This window comes from Giraffa tippelskirchi, chromosome 13 (assembly GCF_054371585.1).
Source record: "Giraffa tippelskirchi isolate mGirTip1 chromosome 13, T2T-mGirTip1v1.2.pri, whole genome shotgun sequence".
Lineage (NCBI taxonomy): Eukaryota > Metazoa > Chordata > Mammalia > Artiodactyla > Giraffidae > Giraffa > Giraffa tippelskirchi.
The window spans coordinates 63,616,586-63,640,698 of NC_137287.1; the positions used below are offsets into that span (position 1 = coordinate 63,616,586).

At 43.1% G+C, this 24,113-nt stretch overlaps 1 protein-coding gene across 5 annotated transcripts in view; it reads left to right on the forward strand.

Annotated features, from left to right (window-relative positions):
- Nucleotides 1-24,113, forward strand: part of NRP1 (neuropilin 1) — a 145,885-nt gene that overhangs the window by 110,027 nt on the left and 11,745 nt on the right. For 3 of the 5 annotated variants that reach the window (XM_081558730.1, XM_081558731.1, XM_081558734.1), the window contains exons 9-13: nt 3,265-3,596; nt 8,965-9,109; nt 12,542-12,646; nt 17,521-17,580; nt 23,657-23,794. In XM_081558730.1, coding sequence (XP_081414856.1) covers nt 3,265-3,596; nt 8,965-9,109; nt 12,542-12,646; nt 17,521-17,580; nt 23,657-23,794 — 780 coding nt within the window. The remainder of the gene's footprint in view (nt 1-3,264; nt 3,597-8,964; nt 9,110-12,541; nt 12,647-17,520; nt 17,581-23,656; nt 23,795-24,113) is intronic. The other 2 variants (XM_081558732.1, XM_081558733.1) reach the window with 1 other exon arrangement.

The following is a 24,113-nucleotide window of genomic DNA, read 5'->3' on the forward strand; positions in this document are numbered from 1 at the left end:
TGTGGATGCAAGGACCGTGTCCCCGCAGCTCTGCATTAGAGAAGGGACATTCACCTGGTAAAGCTTCTTCTCTCCTTACAGTATTCAAGATAATTTTGTTTTTCTCCAAAGGGTAACATCTGGTATGGATTACCAGCTACACATTTTCTTCACAAAAGTCAGTTTTGAGTCAGACAGGTGTGACCACAGTGACCAAAAATGCGACTTCTATTTTTAACACTATAATTTCATAGACCCTCAGCAAAATCGCTTTTGTCAATCTTTTCATAATCCTCATTGAATTTATTCTTGGTTTCCAGATCCCAGCCTGAAGCAAATACTGCGGCTGAATTACAGGAAAGGGTGCTTGGGGAGAATGGCAGCTGCCTTTTATTGTGTTAATAAGCTGATTCATTCAACAAATATTTGTGGAGCAAATACCATGGATAAAGCAGGGCACAAGGACTCATAGAAAAGTTTTTAATATGACTTGGTTCACAGCCTCAAAGAACTTAAAATCTGGGGAGGCAGGTAGCAAGCAAGCAACCCAAGGAACTGAATATGGTCAACATATATGAGATGTGCAGGTGGAGAGCTAGGAAGAGTCCCAGAAAAGGAAAACCATGTCTAGTTGGAGAGATCAGAAAACTTGAATATATAACATAAAATTTGAAAACAGGTCAAAATTTTAAGATAGTGGGAAGGGCAAAGTGATGGGAAATTCTTTAGTGGAGGGGACAGAATGAGAGGAAGCCTCCAAGTACCACTACCACAGAGGTGAGAGAGTCCTCCTTCATGAGGAGGGGCTTGCAAGGCCGTAGTACCAAAAACCTGGCACACGAGGTTGAAAGCAGGTGCATAATTCCTAGATGAGCAGGCACTGACTGTTTGAGTAAAAAAATGACATGATCTGAACTGTAGAACTCAGGTGGTAAGCATCTGATTTAGAAAATGTCTGAATTAGAAAGTGTCTAATTCATTCTCAAGGGTCAGCTGATAACACGGGGAATGTTTAACTGCATTAGACACATGCCTCTCATTTACAATGGTTACATTTTCAGCTGAATCTTGATTTATGCAGAATGGGGTTGTTAAAAAGAAGAGTAAGTTCTTCTTCCTGGCATGTCTTGGATGGAGATGTACAATTTTGAGAAGACAATAACTGAAGTGTTCAACATTTTGTTATGAATCCACCAATCAATTAATCAGTGATTGATACTCCCCTTCTGCTCAGAAGCTCCTTGGTCTACTGTAGAAGTTTAGCAAGATCTATGATGCTGTTCTTGGTCTTGGAGGAATTTACAATCTGATTATGGACACGATTCCCAATCTTAAACCATGGAGAGAATAGCTTAATGCTAAGCTCTGTGCTGCTTCCTGCACATGTAGCCCTATTTCTGAGAAGGGAGAGTTCAGGATAAAGGCGAGAGTCATTTGAGAAGTTTTCAGGAACAGCCATAAGCTGGATTTGAATGTTTGGGCAGAACTTACTTCCGTCCAAAGGAGGAGAAGAGGGCAGCAGGAACATTTGAACAAAGGCAATGCTGAGAGTTATCTCTATGGTATATGGGAAGAAAATAGATTCCTGTCAGTAATAGGAAATAAAATTAGATAAATAGGGTGAAGCCAAAATGAGAGTGTTGAAAGCCAGAGAGAGACTGTTTTATAGCATACCATAAATAATGGAAAGCCAGGGAGATTTTTCAAAGATCTTTCTATTATTATTGTGGTCAAATATACATAACATAGTTTACCATTCTAACTATGTTTAAGTCTACAATTTAATTGCCTTCAAGAGTCACATTAGTGTGCAGCCATCAACCACAATCCACCTCCAGAACGTTTCATTATCACAAACAAACTCTGTACCCCTGAAACTCTACCTGCTACTGCTACTGCTGCTAAGTTGCTTCAGTCGTGTCCGACTCTGTGCGACCCCATAGATGGCAGCCCACCAGGCTCCTCCGTCCCTGGGATTCTCCAGGCAAGAACACTGGAGTGGGTTGCCATTTCCTTCTCCAATGCATGAAAGTGAAAAGTGAAAGTGAAGTCACTCGGTAATGTCCGACTCTTAGTGACCCCATGGACTGCAGCCTACCAGGCTCCTCCGTCCATGGGATTTTCCAGGCAAGAGTACTGGAGTAGAGTGCCATTGCCTTCTCCAAAACTCTACCTGTGAAACACTAACTCTCCATTCCCTCCTGCCCCCAGCTTCTGGCAACCACCATTGTACTTTCTGTCTTTATGGAGTTGACTTTTCCAGGCACCTCATTTCAGGAGAGTCATGCAAATCTGTCCTTTGGTTTATTTTCCTTAGCAATGGAAGATTTTTGAGCATGAGAATGACACTGCAAAAACAAAGTTATGACAAGTGACATGGGTGTTGTTGATTCAAAACTGGGGTTTGAGGGGGTAGTTGAGATCATTCAGCTTGTTGGCTTGAGTGCTTAGATCCAGATGATGCCAAAAGAAATGCAAGTCGCAAGACATATTGAGGACACTTTTTTTTAACGAAAATATGACAGGATTTGGTAGCAGAACAGGAATGGAAAATGGAAAATCAAGAAAGACAAAGATAACCAGGCAGGAACTAGCTGATCAGTGATTCCACCCATTAAAGTGAAGAGTTGGATAAAGGGATTCAGTGTTGAGTGGAAAGGACTGTTCTTGTTTGGATTTGGGACATTTGAGGTGAGGATGGAATATTGCAAAGTTCTGGTGCAGTTAGAAATGGGGGTGGGAAGGACACTGTGCAGGGAAGAGGGGCCCCCTCCTTAAGCATTCATTTCAAAGGCTCCCCCCAACACCCCGGGGTGGGGGGACCCTCCTACCTCTTCAAGCTGCCTCAAGCATTTCCTCTTCATCTCCTCATCGTCTTCTTTTTGCTTTTGTTTTGGCAACTTTGGCTGCTATTGGAATTACTGATTTCCACAATTCCAGCCTCCCGTTAACTGAACCTCCAGTCAGTTAGTGGGCTGTACTTGATCTAAGAATAACTTCCAGATACCAAAGGGACTGTCAATACGTTAGTTTTACACTTGGAAGAACTCAGAAAGGATGAAATGATTGTTCTTATTGAAGATTTTTTAATTGGACTGTTGAGTGTAGGGTGGGCAGTGCAAAAAGAGGAGGAGGGGGAGCTTTGGTTTCATATCAGATGGTCCAGGCATTTACAAATGTACATGAATGGGGACAGTCCATGTCTTTACTCAGTAGGGTGGATTCTCTTTCTAAGCATGGAGACTTCAAATCATTTTACGCTTGTCTATTACGTTCCCCACCTAGATTATCCTTGCTCTGGAATGCTGGGCATGGTGTCGGGACTTATTTCTGACTCCCAGATTACAGCGTCCAATCAAGGGGACAGGAACTGGATGCCTGAAAACATCCGCCTTGTGACCAGCCGCTCGGGCTGGGCACTGCCCCCCGCCCCCCACCCGTACGTGAACGAGTGGCTGCAGGTGGACCTCGCCGAGGAGAAGATTGTGCGGGGAGTCATCATTCAGGGGGGCAAGCACCGGGAGAACAAGGTGTTCATGAGGAAATTCAAGATCGGGTACAGCAACAACGGCTCGGACTGGAAGATGATCATGGATGACAGCAAGCGCAAGGCCAAGGTGAGGCCTGGGCGGGGGCGGCGCCGGGAAGGGGTGGGGGGCTCCCTGGCGGCCTTGACTTAAATCAAGGACCCTGGCCTCTTCCTGCGGAAGCATCTCTCTCATTTCCTGAAAGCCGTGGGATCTGCGGGGGCGAGGGATGGAGTCTGTAAGATGCCAGGGGAGACAAGAATGGGATGCAAAAAGCGAGGCTGAGCATCACATCGCCGGTCACCTTTCCTTCCTTCAGGAAACAGCAGGTGACTCAACGCTCGGGGAGCGGGAGGCTGTGAGAGTGGGGCCGGGGACATGGGCACCGGGCAACCTGGTAGGAACACGGACTCCCTCCCTAGATACTCTAGTAGTCCCTAGAGAGCACCCGCTGCCAGCCCCCTTCTGCCACGAATCCCTCGTTAAATGTATTTTTTAAATTTTTTATTGAATGAAAGAGTCTTTCAATTCTATACTGTTTTACAATTTTCTAAAGTTCCATAGAAGTGAAAGTGAAGTCGCTCAGTCATGTCCGACTCTTCCCGACTCCATGGACTATAGCCTACCAGGCCCCTCAGTCCGTGGAATTTTGCAGGCAAGAGTACTGGAGTGAGTTGCCATTTCCTTCTCCAGGGAATCTTCTCGACCCAGAGACTGAACCCGCATTGCAGGCAGACGCTTTACCGTCTGAGCCACCAGGGAAGCCCATAATTGGGCTGAAATCCACATAACAGAAAAATTCCCATCATAACCTTTTTTTAAGTGTACCTGTTCAGTAGTGTTAAGTACATTCACATTGTTGTGCAAACCCATCTCTAAAACTTCTACCTGCAAAACTGAAACTCCCTCATCATTAAACAATCATTTTCCAGCCCCTGACAACCACCACTTCAGTTTCCATTTCTATGAATTTGACTAATCCAGGAGCCTCTGTTAGTGGAAGCATACAAAATTTAGCCTCTGTGATGGACTTGTTTGGCTTTGTTTGGTGTCCTCAAGGTTCAGCCAGTGTTGTAGTGTGGATCAGAATTTCATTTCTGTTTAAAGCTGAATAATATTCTATCATGTTTACAGGCCACATGTTGGGTATCTAGCCATCCATTGATGGACACTTTCATTGCTTCTAATACTTAGCTATCATGAATAATGCTTAAGTCTATTTTTTATACATTGGAACCTTTTAAAAAGCAGCTGGCCCTTGATGATCTAATGAAAAAAGATATATTCCAACCTTCCCCAGAACATGTGGTATAATTTTTCTTTTTTAATACAGCAAGTATCCTTTAGTGATAATGGTTTACTGGGCCTCATGGTTACATGTATTTGCATTTCTTGGGCAGAGAACACCAACTAGGAAAGGATACCCCAAGTATGCTGGGTAACCTGGAAACTGATTTCAGATTAAATAAGGAAGTTATTTTCAGAAATCAGCTAAGTTTCATATTAACTGATCTCATATTGAAATAAGGAAGAGTCCTCAGAAATTCGGTTCTGTATGCAGAATTCTATGTGGGTGTTGTATTCAGCTAATGATACTTCTCACCACCAGCCCAGCTGGCCTTTCTGTCCCAGCCTCTTCACCCCTGCTTTGCTGAGGATCTACTCCTTTTGTGAAAAGATTTGGGGAATGGGAGAGAATGGGACTGTGGGATTATGGCTTAATACAGTCACTCGGGCCAAAGGCTTTGCAGGCAGGAAGCAAAGCTGGGCCACGCAGCCAGCTCCCACTCTGCTCAGATGTGGGGGCTCCACAGAGGCTGTCTCCACATGTGCTCTGCTCCAGTGGGCAGAACACCGAGAGGGATGATGCTGCTCAGAAATGTAAGAATTCCTCTCCCATCTCACCCCTAGTTAACTTGTGGTTTCTAAAATATTTCCAGTGTTTTCTTTCTTTTTTTTTGTAATCCATGTGCAGCTACTTTCTTTGGTGTCCCTTTCATTTTCCTCTTTTATGTCTGCCCCTCTTGTTTTGGTGGAAGAAAAAGTAAAATAAACATCAGAAACTGGAGTTCCCCTAAGAGCCAGTCTTTTCAGAGGAGTCATGAGCCCTGTGGCTTTAGCACCAAGTGTGAATATGCTGCAGATCAACAAGTTGCCACAGTCACATGGCAGTGTGTACTGTTGTGACGTGTTCCTCAGCACGAGGGTTCTAAGAGGGAAGGAAAACAGGTCACCATATGCTCTGGGTGGGATGCGCCCTGTGCTTACTGGCCTTTGTTATCCGCTCGTCTGAGGTCAAGTCTAAAGCTATCACTCCCTTGTAGGGCATCACGTAGAGCCTTCACAAGAAGCCAACAGCACCCAGCTTTCAACTGTAACAAAAAAATCTGTTCAAGATTGGTTGAATGTGTCAGATCTTATTCCTAAAATGTGATTTTACCCATCATTATCATGTTCCTATGTATTTAAGCCACGTGCTGTGTGCCAAGTCACTTCAGTTGTGTTTGACTCTTTGCAACCCTATGGACTGTAGCCTGCCAGGCTCCTCTGTCCATGGGATTCTCCAAGCAAGAATACTGGAGTGGGTTGCCATACTCTTCTCCAGGGGATCTTCCTGACCCAGGGATAAACCTGTGTCTCTTACATCTCCTGCATTGGCAGGCAAGTTCTTTACCACTAGTACCACCTGGGAGCCCATTATTTAAACCATAAAAGCTTCTAAATTGTTTGCAGGGCATCTAATAAGTGATTCCTAACATGTCCTTCCCCTGGAATAAAATCTTCAAGATGAAAAAGGAAACTGGTTAAATCATCCATTTAGGAGCAGTGTGTATTTGTAACTTTGCACAAAGATAGTTAAAACATACTATATTTGAACTTGCAAGTAAAGGTTACCTGCTTAGGATGCCAAGTATGTTTTATGTAATGGTAAAGTGAGCACTCTGTTTTATGACATGAAACAGCACCTTGATAGATTTAGAATCCTTTATGCCCTCTCCTTACTTCCTACACCTAAACGGTACATGATGGACAAGGCACATCAGAGTCTTTGAATCAACTAGTCTTTCCAGGAGCAAATACATCTAAACACTCTAAGCCCTCTTCTTCTAAATCATGATTAGTAAAAGGACAGAAAGACGTGTTGTAAACAGTGTTATGTTGTAAACAATGTTATGTTAGCAAACTTAGCCCAGTTCCATGTGACACTTCCTTGCTAATATTCTTCCCAGCTCATCACTGACGACCTTTGTAATGTATTTACATTAAAAGTAGGAGAAGAAGCTGGGATTCCGTAGGTATAAGTGCTTTTCTCCCAGGAATGTTGAAGCTATGTTAATGCAGATAGAACTTGCCTGTGTAGTAATGCTGTTTTCATTATAATTAGTGTCTTACTGACAACACTTAATTGGGCCTGACAATGATATCTGTCAGATTCTCAATTACCAGCAGCTACTGCAGTTCTATCAAGAAGGCAAGGGCCCCCAGTAGTGAATTTACTATTGAAAATGATAGAAGGAAACTTTAATTGAGAGAAGCAGATAGGTATGAGCCCTGTACTTCTAGATTCCTAGAGGATTTTCTGAGTTGGAAAAGGCCAATTAATTTACTTCTAGATGGCTCAGTGATAAATAATCAGCCTGGCAATGCAGGAGACACAAGGGGTGTGGGTTCGATCTCTGGATTGGGAAGATACCCTGGAGGAGGGCATGGCAACCCACCCCAGTATTCTTCCCTGGAGAATCCCATGGATAGAGGTGCCTGGCGGGGTATAGTCCATGGGTTCACAAAGAGTCATGTATGACTGAGTAACACACACACAATAGTAGAACCTACCTCTTGACGTTGTCTTGATGATTACATTGAGTTAATACGTTTTAAGCCTGTAGAACAATGCCTTGCATCAGTAAACATCACACAGTGCTCGGTATATAAAACAGCAGTCCCAAATTGCAAGGCAATTTGGTTTTTCTAATCTCTTTCCCTCTTCCCATTCTGGACGGAGTTAGGAAGGATACAGGGATAGGAGGATACAGAGAGGCTTATCCATTTCTTGAAAAAGAAAACGAGTCTAGCCATTGTTCCATTTTCTGATGATTCCACTCAAGGGCTTCCCATCAGTGTAAAAAGGGGAACAGGATAATCCAGCAGCAGCAGGGCAATAATGACTGGTCTCCTGGACATGTCACAGTGATGTCGAGTTAGGAATGCACTTCACTCACTGCAGGGCAACCAGGCATCAGAACACTGTTTAGTGGGCAGTACCCCATCACTTTCCTGAGATGAGAAGTTCTTTTATCTACAGATGTCTCCACCTGGCGGGACTGCGTAAGTCAGCGGCAGTTTCAGGGGATTGGAATCACCCAAGTTCTTGGTCACACAGCCCTTGCACCATGTGAAATTTACTGTCTCCTCCAGGAATGGAATTTCTCAGCTTCTTTTTTTAAAATTTACTTACTTACTTTTGGCTGTGCTGTGTCTTCATTGCTACATGGGCTTTATCTCTAGTGGCAGAGAGTGGGGACTACTCTCTAGTTGACGTGCGTGGGCTTCTCATTGCAGTGGCTTCTCTTGTGGGCTTCCCTGGTGGCTTAGATGGTAAAGAGTCTGCCTGCAGTGCGGGAGACCTGGGTTTGATCCCTGGGTCGGGAACATCCCCTGGAGAAGGAAATAGGAACCCACTCCAGTATCCTTGCCTGGAAAATTCCATGGACAGAGGAGCCTGGTAGGCTACAGTCCATGGGGTCGCAAACAGTTGGACACAACTGAGCAACTTCACTTTCTTCACTTTCTCTCGTTGTGGAGCGTGGGCTCTAGGGCATGTGGGCTTCCGTAGTTGTAGCATATGGGCTCAGTGATGGCAGCTCCCAGATTCTAGAGCACAGGCTCAATAGGTGTGGCACAGGCTTCATGGTTCCACAGCATGTGAGATCTTTCCAGACCAAGGATAGCACCCGTGTTCCCTGTGTTGGCAGGCGGATTCTTTGCCACTGAGCTACCAGGGAAGCCCCCTTGCACTTCTTGAGGACTGAGTTTTAGCAAACCCAGGACCCACTTATCCAAGAGAATGTAAGAGGAGTTGTTATTGGAAACATAGTCTCGATTATAAGCTCTGAGAAGTGGCAGGCTCCTTTCCTGAGTTTTCTTCCTTCACCTCAAGGAAGTGGTGAAACTGTCACTTCTTCCAGGTGCATCAGCCTATCATTTAAAAATGTGTCTCATTAAATCCTTAGCTTCTGGTCTAGCCTCGGTGCATGTCCTCTAGAGTTTCTGAGAAGGAACATCTGTCACTTCCTAGGGAAGGTTTAATTGTGTTTTTCCGTTCTTATGTAGGAATGTCAGCCCTCTGTGAAGTGGTAGAATGAGGCCCATTTTTCTGTCCTATTAAAGAGTCCTCAAGGAGAGACTCTTCTGCCAAAAGGGAGGTTTGGTAATACCTGCTGGTTCTCGTTCTTCACAGTCTTTTGAAGGCAACAACAACTACGATACACCTGAGCTGCGGACCTTTCCACCCCTTTCCACACGGTTCATCAGGATCTACCCCGAGAGAGCTACTCATGGCGGACTGGGGCTGCGAATGGAGCTGCTGGGCTGTGAGGTGGAAGGTGAGCCTGCTCTGCTTCCCTAGATGTTTTCTGAACTTTTTCACGTGCTTATGGCCCTGACGGTGCTGCTGCAGATTGCCACCTTTCCCCCAAATGATCCTGTGTCTCTTGTGCCTGCCTGTGAGCTGGGGCTCATCACCTGGTGAGCCACACAAAGCAGTGCTTTTGCATCTTGCTTTTGTGGGCGTTGTTTGCATAACACTCCTCAGATTCTGGGCGGGGGGCGGGGAGGGGGTATTCTCTAATCTGTTTTTAAAAAATAATGTGTTGTGAAATTCACATAACAAAATTCACCGTTATAAACAAGTCTTGCATTTGTACGTAGTAGTAGTTGACAGTTGCTTATGCGATCAGTCTTTGTCTAGTTGTAAAAGATTTCTATCAGTTCAAAATGAAAGCCCCTACCCATCTAGCAGCTCAAGCAGACCCTCTCCAACCCCGTCGTCCCTCAACCCCTGGCAACCACAGATTCCTTGACCTTCTTAGAGTTCTTCAGAGGTCTGTGTCTGGTCCAAGTTTCCGTCTCCTGTGCTGACTACCATCACATACTAGCAGGAAGCAGCATTTGACAGACCGAAACATTGAGACATTGTCTTGTATAAATTTCTCAGACTGCTGCAGAGTAACCAAACTTTACATCACATAATGTATGTAATGTACAATGGGGTCTGTTTAAAGATATGACTGCATAAACTTAGGTTATCATAGGAAGGTCAGGGGCAAATTCAGTTCTCACATTGACCCCAGAACTGCACTTTCCTCTGCGTTTTTTTTTTAATCACATAATGAATGAGATGAATGTTTAAAAAAATCATATAATGGTTGCTCAGTGTACTATTTAATGCTTTTGTGCACTGGAATTCCCATCTGCCTTCGATTTGGGCGTAAATGAGTAACCTTATACCAACATTTTCATCCCCATAAAGGTCTTCCTGTAGGTTAGCGCAAAGAATGGCTATTGTTGGTACCCAGATGTTAATCCATTGAGCATATGCTCAAAGTTGTTTGGAAGGATGCTTTTTAAATATCACCTTCTTGGGATTTCAAAATTATTTGTGTTTCAAGCTACCCAAATATAATTACATTCCTGAGCACATTAAATATCCTAAAACATTTCTTAGGCACTAAAGAATCTTAAGCTATAAATCACCATCCTAGTGAATAATTCATAGCTGCTTTCCTATGTGTTTATTTAAAAGCAGGCCATTATCTCCCATTCTTTATTGGATAGCTGTTTCCATATCTGTGGCTATGTCCCAGGACCCCTGAATTATCCTGTCACTGTCAACACAGACCACGAATGACCGTGTTCCAGGACATTGGCAAAGACGCCTAGGGAAAAAGAGGGTGGGGCAGACCGAACCACCTGCAGACACATTGGTTCAGTGTGCTGAGCGGTGTGGTCACCTGGAAAAGGGCCTCTGCTGATCTGATTTGGGACTTTAGCCTGTATTCTGGGAAGCAACACTGATTTAGGAGGTGGAATGAATGGATGGTTGAAAAGACTGGGCCTGGTGGCAGTTTGCCAGTGTCAACTCTGTGCTGAGGTCGCGGTGGTGGTGAAGGGACTGACTACAGATGTTCACAAGCACTCAGCAAAGTGGGGAAGTCGCCCTGAGCCACATGAGGAACCAGCATCCGGGGAAAGAACTGTCCAAACTTTTTAACACAGTTGGTGAAAGGGAGTGTTTTTCTTCTTCCTTAAAATGATTAACAGGCCATTATTAAAGATCAACTTTGTACCTTGTTCTACAGGAGATGCCTAAAGGGATAGGAAAAGAGAATGAAGTACAACCCAGCCGTCTTGGGGCCTCCAGCTTATTTGGGGCTAGGACTTATATTTAAGAAACAATTAGAGGACCACAGAAGATAAAATATTTTCAAGTAGTAAAATTGGGACAACAAAATGACTCACTTTGGGGATTTCCCTGGTGGTCCAGTGGTTAACACTCTGCATTTCCACTGCAGGAGGCATGAGTTTAATCCTTGGTCAGGGACCTACGATCCCATATGCTTATCCCCACACTGCAAAAAAAAAAAAAAAGAAAGAAAATTTAATTAAAAAAAATTTTTTTTAAAGACTTACATTTTACTTTTTTCAGTTTAATCCAGGTACTACCCTGGGCCACATCCAATGTAAAACTCCTTCTTTATAAATACCACAAGGAGTGTGGAAAAACCAGCAAGATGAATAGAGTTTAAAAGTGGCACATAACCAAGAGCAGCTTAGCAAAGGCAAGCATCTAGATTGCTGAAGAGAACGCTATTGATTTGCTGTTAGCAATGAGCAGAGCCCGGAATCTGTGTGTGCACATTTTACAAAGTCCAGTTTGTAGCCTAAACAGTGTGGACGTTACCTATATATGATGATTTCCTAGCAATTATTGGCCTGTCCCGGGCAGTTGAGGAAGTCGAAACTAGCTATGTTTCTCCATTTGTTATAACTCTGCTCAGTCCTTCTGTACAATGAAAAACTGTGTCAAATTTTTATTGAGAAAGCAGCAGTTACCAGCACATCCCAACTGGCCAGAAGCTATTAGAGAACAGACCCCGGCCTCCCCCCCGACTCCCAGCATCTTGTCTGGTTCTCAGACATCAAGAGAACTGTCCATTATCTCAAGTCTTGTAAAGTGAAACGTAATGCCAAAAACTGTAAAATATTAAACAGATTGAAAAAATGAGGAACAGGGTGAAAAAAAAAATAGATGGAACTAAATGTAAAGAGAACTTCAAAAGCAGTCTTTGATTAATGCTGGCTACTTTTCAACTGCAAACTCAGAGTTATGGGAATACCTGCCGGCAGCGGAATGTGGTCCCCCTGAGAGTTAAGGTAACATGACCCCCGGGAGCTCCCAGACACCTGCTCTGGAGGGAGCGCTCACAAGCCCAGATGCTTACTTAGAGGGAAATGGAATCACTGTGAAAAAAATAAATAAGAACAGTATTGTACTAAAAGTGAATGCTGAGACTAACTTTTGGGAAAAAAATTACAAGATAAACTGAGTAAATATCAAGAATATAAAAGAATTCATGACAATCGATTCCTCTAGCACCTTGAAAATGAAAGGAAAAACAGTCAAGCAAAACCTCTATCATTCAAAATTCTCAACTCCAGGGTCATGAATAAATAACCAGTGAGAATTCAGGAACTTTTCAGAAAAAGGATGTTTATGTTGATAACAACGTATGAAATGAGAAGGCAGCCAAGTCTACCAAAGAGATAGGGATCAAATACCAAAACAGAGCAGTCCCCAGTGTCTTATGCAAAATCCAAGTATCTTCCATTCCTGAAGGAGAGGTAGGCACACCACCCTCCTGGCCTTCCTATGGCAGATTAAAGTTCTCTGCAAAAGCATTAGCAGAGTCAACAACCGGGGGGCTGGAGAACACATTTCAGAGGTGTGAGAAAATAATCCTTGGATCTTGTTTCAGCACCTACAGCTGGACCGACCACTCCCAACGGGAACCTGGTAGATGAATGTGATGACGACCAGGCCAACTGCCACAGCGGAACAGGTGATGACTTCCAGCTCACAGGTGCAGAAACCATCTTCATCCCATTGCTGTGACATCTCAGTTCATGTTGTAGTTGAGACCTGCTCATTAATGCCTGTTTGTGTGTGTGTGTGTGTGTGTGTGTGTGTGTGTGTGTAAATCCTCGTGGCACTAGGCATCAGGGTGGAGGGAACTTTGCCAGAACACATGCATCTTCATCTCCTCATGTCATCGCGTAAACAAATTGTTCTTCCAAGTCACAGCCATCCGAAACAGTAATTTTAGCCATTTCAGAGTCAAGGGCTGGGATTGTCTTCATTGAATGAATAAGAATTTCTCCATGGCTAAATGTATCTGAGGTTGGGCTTCCCGGGTGGCTCAATGGTAAAGAATCTACGTGCCAATGCAGAAGACCTGGGTTCGATCCCTGGGTCAGGAAGATCCCCTGGAGGAGGGCATGGCAACCCACTCCAGTGTTCTTGCCTGGGAAATCGCATGGACAGGAAGCCTGGCAGGCTATAGTCCATGGGGTTGCAAAGAGTTGGACACAACTTAGCAACTAAACAATAATAAACAACAATATGTAACATAAATTGATTCTCACCCCAACCCCAGTAACACATGCTTCACACACTTAAGAACGTTTATTTTCATTTTCTAACAGGAATCAAAATGTTTGAGTGGATCCTTCATCCAACTAATTGATGAAATTAGACTTATATTTGAACTGCAGCTTTTAAGTTAGAATTTTGTGAATCATTTTACATTAAAATTTAGAAAGCCAGAATTCCTTGCTATTTCACATCACCACTAACAGATATATCAGGGATGGCATGTACCGTGTGCCTCACTGACTCGTTTAGAGGATGACTCCATAATATTCTGAAATCCTAAAAGCTAGAAAGTGACCTTCTCTTCCACTTGGACTGGCAGAGGAAACATTAAGCAGATGGGGAAGTCGGATTCCACCATTTGGAAATTGTCCAAAGCCCTAGAATTTTCACCCTATTGTTGCCAGAGGTGCTGTGGGACCTTTACTGCTACCCATGTCAAAGCGCAGTTTCTTACAGCATCTGACTCTCATTTTACATTAAACAGCAGCCCTTCGGTGCAGTCTGTGTTTTTACCCAGAAGGGACTCTAGAGAGCCCATGTAATTCATTTCTATGGGCGAAACTGAAGGTATTCCCATGTAACTTCATAATAGTGCCATGTTAGTGGCTAATGCATTAATGTAAAATCTGGAGGAACCCCCATTTCAAATTACTTCAGAACCTCTCCTCTGAAAGAGCAAGATTGCTCTGCACTCTGAGATGGAATAAACGTAAAATCTAGCTGAGAAGTTTAGTACCATGAACTGAGGTTACGTTTAAATCCCTCCCCCTAAGGCTCTCTCCCTCCAAATTTCCAGAATAATCGCTTACATTCAAATGGCCAATAAATATTACATGGCTATGAGCTTTTGAAAACAAATCTTGTGTATAAGTAGCCACAAGCCACAAAAATTACTCTAATTAGGACAGAGGCCTTTTCTTTGTAAGATGTCAAGCTCCAGCTGAAAACCATACAGCTAATACAAAAAACAAGAGTACTAGCCTGTGAAGCAGGTCCTACAGAACCTTCCCAAGGTCGCCTGTAAACACTCTCTGCAAACCTTAAGCTTTTTGCAAACCTAGTCACACATCCCATCCGTAGTGAAAATCCTCATAAAAAGGAATGGATACAGTCATCAGAGACTCTTCTGTTCAATTACCCTCTGGAGAAGAGATTCTTTCCTTTATAAACCCTAAAGTGGTCAGTTAATATTGATTAGAGTCAAAGCCTCAGATTTACTCCTCGTGTCAGAACAACCAACCTCATTTTTGCATTGCTTCATGACTGAATCAATTGAAACCTAAGCCTTTGAATGAAATAGGGCAAGTCTGTTAGCCTCGAGCAAATTGTGGGTGGCACCAAGTTGCAAACCGCAGAAAATGGGTCATTTCCAGTGGAAACACTGACAATCCTTTAAAAGTACAAGGTGATCATTTATTTACAGTGTTTAAACTCATTTGTTGGATAGAATCATTTATTTAGTTAGAAAAAAAAGGCATTCTCATTTTTTTACGTATTATCTTGGCCCCTCAAAAATGTCATTTTCTCAGGCCAGCACATTTGTCTTAATAATTTGATCAGTAGGTGCATATAATAAGAACTTCTAGGAGTACTGATAAAGTTAACTTCATTCTACCATTAAAAAGAGGTGATCCTTTAACCAACAAGGACCTACTGTACATCACAGGGAACTCTGCTCAATATTATGTGACAACCTAAATGGGAAAAGAATTTGGAAAAAAATACAGGTACATGTATAACTCAGTCATTGCTGTCCATATGAAATTATTGCAGCTTTGCTAATCAACTACACTCCAATATAAAATAAAAAGTTTAAAAAAGAAAAAGTGATCTTAGAAAGCCTTCTCACGCTTCATGTTCATTTATTGCATCATGGCCAATTTGTCTTTTCTTAAAAGCTTATTTTCCTCTATGAAGCTCTGTCTTAGTCTTTTCTGAAGAAGGGTGTGCTGACAGGTGCCAGTGATTGCCGGCAGCCTAGGCCTCCCCCACCCCTGTATCTTTTCCCAGGTAGCATCTTGCCTCCTGGACTCACACACAAGTCCGTACCCTCCTTGCTGTTTCGGTCACAGCTGCAAACTTGGAATGCTTAGTGCCTTGAGACCAAACCAGAAATATTCTTTCTTTCACCCTGATGGGTGGAAGCCTAGAAATGGGGATCAGTGTTCTCTTAAGGTTTGGGTCCTGAACAAAGATGGTGTCACTTTAATATCTTCTCCCGGGGTGATCTATTTGGAGGTAGTGGGAGATAAGTATCTTAGCCAAATGCTCATTACCTCTAAACAACACTGAATTCCAGGTGAACAGCACCAAACACATGAAAATAAAGAGAGATTTTGCTCTCCTTTGCTTGCTTGCCAAGGTGAAAATTCACCCTTGAAGTTCCTCATTTGCAAATGCCTTTGAAGTCATTAGATAATACAATTGGCTTCAAAGGCACCAGGAGGCCAGATTTCACATTGGATCTGTGTCTACCCGGCAGCGGAATTTGGCTCCCAACCTCTCACAAAATTGACAGTGCATATCTGTTTTAAAGAGTGAGTTTTCACCTTGTGTCTTTCTCCTGTAAGACCACTGGGAACGGAATGCTAATGCGTTCTGGCCTCCCTCCAGTTCTGCCATTACAGATTCACCTTCTTAACCCATAATATATATAATTCCTTCTCCTAGCGCCTGCCTTGTTGAGGGCACATGCATGTGTGACCATTCATCCAGCATATTTACTGAGCAAGTGGGGGTGACAGGACTTGGTGCCGCAGTGGACGAGCTCAGAAATCTTCAGGCCACCCCAGGAGCTCGGTTTTATGGCTCTCTGATTCATGAGCTGGGTGATTTCTGACCCGGGGGAGCTGTAGGTTAGGACCAGGGCTCAGCCAGAATAGGAATGATCATAGTCTCTTTATTGAATGATACTATTGAAACATGTACAGTGGCACCTCATAATCACCTCCAGATGTTCCAGGATCAGCGTGAGCCCACCCATGTCCTTACCCTGAGTCTGCCGAGGACTTTATCTCTTGGGAAAGCAAATAGATGATCCTCAACCATGATCTGCAAGGCAGACGCACATAAGGAGAAATGGCTTTCTCAAGCACCTACATAGTAAACAATAAACCAGTTTTTCAAGAAGCATTCAAGTGATGCTTATGGTTTGGGCAAGTTGAGGAACAGGGCTTTAAAACAGAAATCTCAGGCTTCCCTGGTTGTCCAATGGTTAGGACTCTGCCACTCTTCCACCGCAGGGGGTGTGGGTTCCATCCCTGGTTGGTGAAGATCCTGTAGGCTGCCTGCTGCTACTGTCACTAAGTCACGTCAGTGGTGTCTGACTCTTTGCGACCCTATGGACTGTAGCCCACCAGACTCCGCTGTCCATGGGGATTCTCCAGGCAAGAATACTGGAGTGGGTAGCCATACCCTCCTCCAGGGGATCTTCCCAACCCAGGGATTGAACCCGAGTCTTTTGCCTGCATCTCCTGCATTGGCAAGTAGGTTCTTTACCACTAGCACCACCTGGGAAGCCAAAATAAATAAATAAAACAGAAGTCTCATGATAAAGGGCAGAAAATGGCTGAGCTTAGATACTTAAGCTGAGATGCTAGATCTAAGTTTCCACGATGTCCTTGGACCAAGAATTCCAAGTCAACCCAGACTGATTAAAGTTCACAGTGTTCAGGGTGTTGTTTGTGCAGTCTTCCAGCTCCTCAGGACTGTGAAGAAATGTGTCCCCCCTTCCACTTTCCCTGCAGCTTGTCCAAGCTACATACTGGGCGGAATATTTGTCCTTGGGAAAAATAAACAACCACAGCAGCAAAAGAAAGGAGGAATTACAGCTATCCACTTTAAACCTTCAGTTTTTAAAATAGATGGTGGGGACCAGCCTTGCAATCCCCTCCCCTCCAAAAGGCACACATCTGAAACCTTGGGAAACTATTTGAAGCTTAGAGGTCTAGGTCAAGTTTAATACTCAAGTCACTAAGGACCTTGGGAGGCCTTTGCTTTTCATTGTTGCCATTGTGAGCATCGTCGATTAGTCTGGGAGTCAAGGAATGCCCTTGAAAGGAATTCTGGAATTCTCCATACTGTCTAGATGCTTTATGAATAAATGGGTGAAAAATAGTGGTTTATTTGAACTTGGTGTGGTGGTGAGCAAAATTTGAGACAGTTATTATAGCTGGAATTAAAAGAAGAGTTATTTAAGGGAACTGCTAGCCTTTAACAGATGTATGTAAGAGCATTCTCTGCTGTGTATTACTTATCATCCTGCTTTTTCTCATCTTGTATGTTACTCTTTCTGTGTTTCAGGTGGTACCACTGTGCTCACCACAGAGAAGCCAACCATGATAGACAGCACTATGCAATCAGGTATCAGATACCAAAGAGAAAATTGGTTCACATGTGTGTGTCTTCTCCCCCAAAATAGCGTATCGCTGCGCTTCTCGGTTTCCATTTCCCATCAAGTCCTAGCAGAGATGCCACCAGCATCTGGTCCCCAAGCAGGAGCCATAAACACTGCTTCCCTTTCATCCACATGTATATGCAGCAAGGAGCGAGATTTCCTCCCCCATCAGTCATTGCCAAATGGTGACAATCCCCACTCTCAACGGAAGGAACCAAGGAACATACTTTGTTTAAACGCAGCACATCTAGGACACGGACTATGTTTGCAAACTCGGGAGAAGGAAATCTCCCAGGCAGCAGCCTGACTATTTATTTTCATCGCCGCTCTGCAAATCAGAGGCAAAGTTTGTCAGTTTTGCCTGCCACAGAGTTGGCAGTTTTACAGCCACATTTCCAGTAGGTGCGCTACGAGATGGTGTGCAGGAAACCAGGGCTGGAGAGGAGAGCCCTGAGGCAGACTACCTCTACATCCTTTTTTATTAACACATGATTGACCAGGGGGGGTTTGCAAAAACTTAGTCGGATGATTATTATATAGGTGACTATTGAAATGTCTCCAGTTGATAACATTCAGGTAACAAAAGACGTGGGCTTCCCCAGTGGCTCAACTATAAAGAATCTGCCTGCAACGCAGAAAATGTGGGTTTGATCCCTGGATTAGGAAGATCCCCTGGAGAAGAAAATGGCAACCCATCCCAGTTTCTTGCCTGGAGAATCCCATGGACAGAGGAGCCTGGTGGGCTATAGTCCATGGGATCAAAAAGAGTTGGACACAACTGAGCAATGAACTACAACAAAAGACATTTTAATATGTCTCTGGTCAGTAAGTTGTTCATAGAGTCCTGTGATGACTTTTAGAGCTTTGCTGTTGATCAGGGCCCAGCCACAGGGAAATGGTGGCCTCCCCCTCACTCTCTTTTGTATTTCGATAGTATTTTTTGAAAATCTTCCCCACAGACACACATGAGGGGAAACAGTGCATATAAGCAATCAGAGGTTTTACATACTTTAAAAGTTAACCATTAGAGAGAGGTGAACAGGTCAGCTCACCAGCTTCTCCCATTTCCTCTACTGAAGCCTGCTCAGCCTTGGCCTCCACGTCACTTATTAACGGGGCATGTGGTGTACATCAGTGTTTCCTCAATAGCAGACCCTCCCCAGCCAGCAGAAAGCAGAAAGGACTGCTCTAATTAGCATGCTTCCTCAAAGGGTGCTGTCACTCTTGACCTGATTAAACTGCAAAACAAACCTCCCTTCAGTTGAACTTAACCCCAGTTTTCCCCATGGTTGACTCTGGGTGACAGACTCCCTGCTACCACTGAGATCACTGTTGTTGTTTAGTCACTAAGTCATGTCTGACTCTTTTTGACCCCATGGACTGTAACCCACCAGGTCCCTCTGTTCACGGAATTTCCCAGGCAAGAATACTAGAGTGGGTTGCCATTTACTCCTCCAGGGGATCTTCCCAACCCAGGAATTGAACCCAACTCTCCTGCAGTGGCAGGAGGGTCCTTTACCACTGAGCCACTGGGGAAGCCCACCACTCAGCTAAGACACCCCCAAATGCCAAAGATGAAACTGAAGAATAGTGTTCAGCTAAATCTTCACAGTGCAGGAGTCCCCCTCACACCTTTTCAGGTTATAAACATGGCCTTGGGGGATTGGCTAGCTGCCTTTTGCTAACTTCCCATCTTCCCTGATAAGAAATGTCTGGTTTCCTTTTTCCCACTCAGCCCCATCAGGGTGGTTTTCTGTGGGGTAACTTCCTGCAAGCTCTTTATGACTCTCACAGGGAAGGGGGTGCAGTGAACAAGTGAAGTTCTAATAACGTAACAAACATTTTAACTGTTGCTCTAGTTTTTCCTCTTGCCAGAGAGTTAATTACAACCACTAGGAAGCTGCCATCTAGCTTGTTAGATCTCATCTCTCTGCTTGCCTGTCAAAAGAGCTAGGGGTCATCAAAACATAACAACAACCTGCGAACAGTAGCCCAAAATGAGATGACTCCCCCTCCATGTTGGAGGTCTATGTTATCAGAGCAGGAATGGCTTTGTGAACTTTTAATTTATGGCTCAAAGCCATTGGCATGATGGCTTCAGAGAGGAACTCCAAAGCAAACAGTCATCTCACAGAGTCTACTGTGATCAGAGGGTGGATATACAAATCATGAACCAGTAAGAAGTCAACAGACCAAGAAGATGGTGGACTAGTGTCCCAAAGAACCATGTTACCTGAGTTAGAACTGAGGCTTCATTTATGCTAAAAAGGGAGAGGGTATGGCTGGTTGTTGCGAACTTCTTGGTGCTGGAATCCTTTGTTCTTGCCGCTGTCCATGTAGATCTGGTCACAATGTTCCTATAAAACCCCACAAAGACAATTCATTATTTTCTGTTCTGCAACTTTTTGTCTGTATTTGAACAGAAAGGTGTTGTACCTTTAAAGGTCAGAGCCTTGAGAATGGGCTCTCCTGTATATTTCAGACTATAGGCAACATTCTTTTACAAAAGGTGGCGAGCCAGCATGGCTAAGCTCAGGCAACAGAGCACAGAGTTAGAGCTAAAGGAATACATCCAATATGGAGTCAGGTTTGTTCTTTGTTACAGAACCACAGACCTTACTGATAGGGAAGGTCTAGTCTACAATCATCCCAGAGTCCTTTACAAGTCGCCTTGGTTTCCTGTTTTTCCATTGTCTGAGTCATGAATCTTGTTCTCTTCATTTGTATATAGTGAACTGTCTGTGTTTCTTTGAGGAGTTCTGTTCATTGTCACCTCCTGGCTAAGCTGATGCTCAGGAACTGAGCATGCGTGGAGTCAGAAAGCAGGTCTAACTCTAAGGTTTCCCCTGCTCGTGGTCAGACAATACCTACTGATACCTGGATCCCCACTGTCCTGCAGGCACCTTGACAAACAGCAGCATATCAGACCTTAAACTTTCATCATCATCTGATTTTGCTGAAGCCACTAGAGATTCAAGCAGAGTCTGAAGATTTCATGCTGAGGATTCTTCTCAATATAATATGTTCAGTGGGCATATAATACGCATATGCTATCTGGGTTGTCATCAGATGCATAAAAGCCTGTTAATGCTCTGCCAGGAACTGATGAGATGCCCTGCATTTTAAATCCATCTTCCCCTTGGCAGAAGGCTCTTACCCTCCAAGGATCCCGAAACATTCTCTAAATCAGTTCAGAGTATGTTCATGACCCATGGTCACATGGACCCAGGCACCTCCGCTATTTCCAGCCTATGGGTAAGTGAGCTCACATACCCAATAGAAGTTCTGAAGACCAGATTTGAAAATTAAATCCTTGTGCATATATGGTGCTAATGATGTAACTCTGGGCAAGCTAGGTCCCCCAGGCACAGCTGGTGCTGGCTCACAGCGGCTATAAATTTGTTTTAAGTTCAGAATATTGTTTCCTGCTATTTTTAAGAGTCAAGAAGGGATTTAGCCAGATTATTCCCAATGAATTTAATGAGAATTGTGCAGCCATGGGGCCTGGGTAATATTTTGAAGATTGAAAGGTCACATGGACATTGTCCTGTGTACTAATTTCATTTGTCCATTTGCTTTTTTCTCTTTCTCTGCCCTTTTCTCCTCTGCTTCTGTCCTTCTCTCTTTCTCTTTCCATTTCTAGAAATGTCTGTGTGTATTTTTGTGAGTTTAATAGCCTTTCTAGCCAGGCTTGAATCTTCATCATTGAGCTGCTCTGTCTCCATGCCCACCCCCACAAAAGGTACTGATTTAAAAAAAAAAATTGTATTCTAATTTAACAAGATTGCCATAAATTATATATGATAGAGCCAAAGAGATAAGAGTAGTAAAATATGAAAAGTTTGAGCAGTCACTGTGTAAAATTCATAGATTGGAAAGAACAGTGAAAGATAAAGGTTGACTTCCATTCACTGGAACAGGAGATGTCAGAATTAGTCTTTCAGGCAAAGTTGCCCTCTGTCTTGGCCACAGAAATACCCAAGTTCATTTTATGACACTGCCAGAATAGTAATAGCCAAATTATGGATGGTGTGGTTTTCTGTAAATTATACAATAAATTTAAAGTATTAACAAGGCAAATATTACCAGAAATGTGTATACTGTAATGACTGACTGCCCTCCTTTCTGTATAGGTCTTATAAATGACATTTAAGGAGAAAACCTAAAACCACACATATTAATATTTTCCAATATTAACAGTTTCTAACACAAGATTACACAATAGTACATTCCAGGGCCATGGGCGTTGACATCCAAGGTTACTCAACTACTCCTTCATTGTTCGGCTGACTACATCTGCAAAATTCAGTCATGCTGTACAGAAGGGTGGATTTTGGAGAGGGTTTCTCATGCTTTAAGAAGCCCTGTTTCCCTGTTTCATGGTTATGATGGACTAGGCATAAAATATGTATCTCCAGTGACACTACCCGCTGTGAAATATAGCCCTTTGCACAAACTGAAAGTGCTCGTGTTATACACATCACATGACTTACTAGGCTTACTTTCCCCAACTGGCCCCGGTGAATCCTTTGGCAGGTCACACTGTCATTGGAAGGGAGAATCCATCTTCCTCAGTTTTGATGATGCATATGGTGCCTTCCTTCCAAAATTTCACATTAGCATTTGAAAAGAGTTCCTTGGAAGCTAAAAATGCAAAGTAAATCATTCTTATCTATTCAGTAAATCTTTCCCTTACAGTGCCTCCTGTTGAAGTGGGGGAGGGGCAATGGAGCCCAGACTCAGAAGAAAGCAAGATATTTGTGTTAAAACACTTAGACAAAGTTAAAGGAAAGACCACAATGAGCTAGGCTCTCAGCCTGACCCTAATACAGCGTAGAATATCATACTTCGCGTTTGCTACAGAGAGATTGTTTAGACTTATTTTTTAGATCAGCGGGCAAGTTGCCAGGGGCACCTTCCTTCTCGTCTCAATACTGCCATCTTGCGGACGCCTGAACTCAATGTGAAGCAATGACCCTCATTAGAGAAAACAGCCCCTATTGTGTGTTTAATTTTACATTCAGGAGACAAATGGGACTGGCAGAAGCAAGAGAATTTTATCTTTTGGATTATTTTTATTGTTGGTTCCAGTTTACCAAAAATAATTCCAAATATCAAAGCCTTCGTTTTCCCCATCCTTAAAAAGCTAACCAAATTCCAGCAAAAAGGTTGAGTAAAACCCAAGTCTATACAAGTTAGAAAAAAAAAACAAACCCATAGTCAAATAGCACTTTGTAGAACACATGAAACAAATCATTCTTGAGAATCCCTTCACACTTTCTTTTTAGAACCCAAAGGAAGTATTTTGAACATTAAAACATATACAAATGGGTACCTATTCAAATATGCTTTGGCTTTACTTGACCTTACCTTGCGGTTTTAAGGGGAGCAAACAGTTTATATGCAAATCTGAAAATTCACTAAAGAAGCAGAGATTTCCAACTTAAAATTAATTGACCTGATATAATTAAAAAAAAAAAAAGTCTTACGAAATGCTTCAGAGATCTGCTGGTAAAAATCTGGAGCATAAGCTGGTGTGTTGAGAATACAGATAACCTCCAGGATGAGATATTCAGCCAAGTCACGTTTCTAGACTTTGGAGGTTCATGGGTCAGTCTCTAATTAAGATTCTTTTCATTGGTGGATATCAATTTATATGACTATCCTCAAGAGCAGAGTATCTTTTATATTAAATAGTGTGGAAATAGGGAGAATGCTACAGATGTAATAATACATGCTTTGGAAAGTAACCTTCCTGGAAATTTTATGTACCAAGTTGACAGGCAGTCCATAATCTTTTTTTGAGCTGGATCCAAAAAAAAAAAAAGTTACTAAATGTGATGTTGCAAGCATGTGCATCTCTCCATTCATCTTTTGTGTTCCTTGGCAATCCTGGATGTTGTGGCTTTCCTAGGATTTTCGAATAGATATTAAATTATATAAATCGTGCTTTCCATGAAGGAATTAAGGACCTTTCTGACCTAAATGATCAAATGTGTCTTTCTCTACTTGTCTCTGTTTCTTCCTTTCCACCCACTGAAGAGTTTCCAACATATGGTTTTAACTGTGAGTTTGGCTGGGGTTCTCACAAGACGTTCTGTCACTGGGAACATGACAATCATGTGCAGCTCAAATGGAGTGTGTTGACCAGCAAGACAGGACCGATTCAGGATCACACAGGTAATGGAGGGTTCACTGTGGCCTCATTTCTTTAAATTTGAGAAGGTGTTACTGAGGAGGGTTTCTGGGGTCTGTGAGTTTAGAAACTACTACAGATCATTCACTTGTGCTTTTATTTTCTGGAATTAAAAAGATGCCCTTCCCTAGTAAGAGATTCTCTTAGGCCACTTAGTAGAGAATGCTAAATAAACTTAGCAACTGGTTGACCCCTGTGAAAAGTAACAAACTGAGCAAATCCGTGTGTGTGAATTAGGACCTGTTTTCTATGCTTTCTGAACTTTTTCATGGGACATGTCAAACATAGACAAAAGGAGAAAAG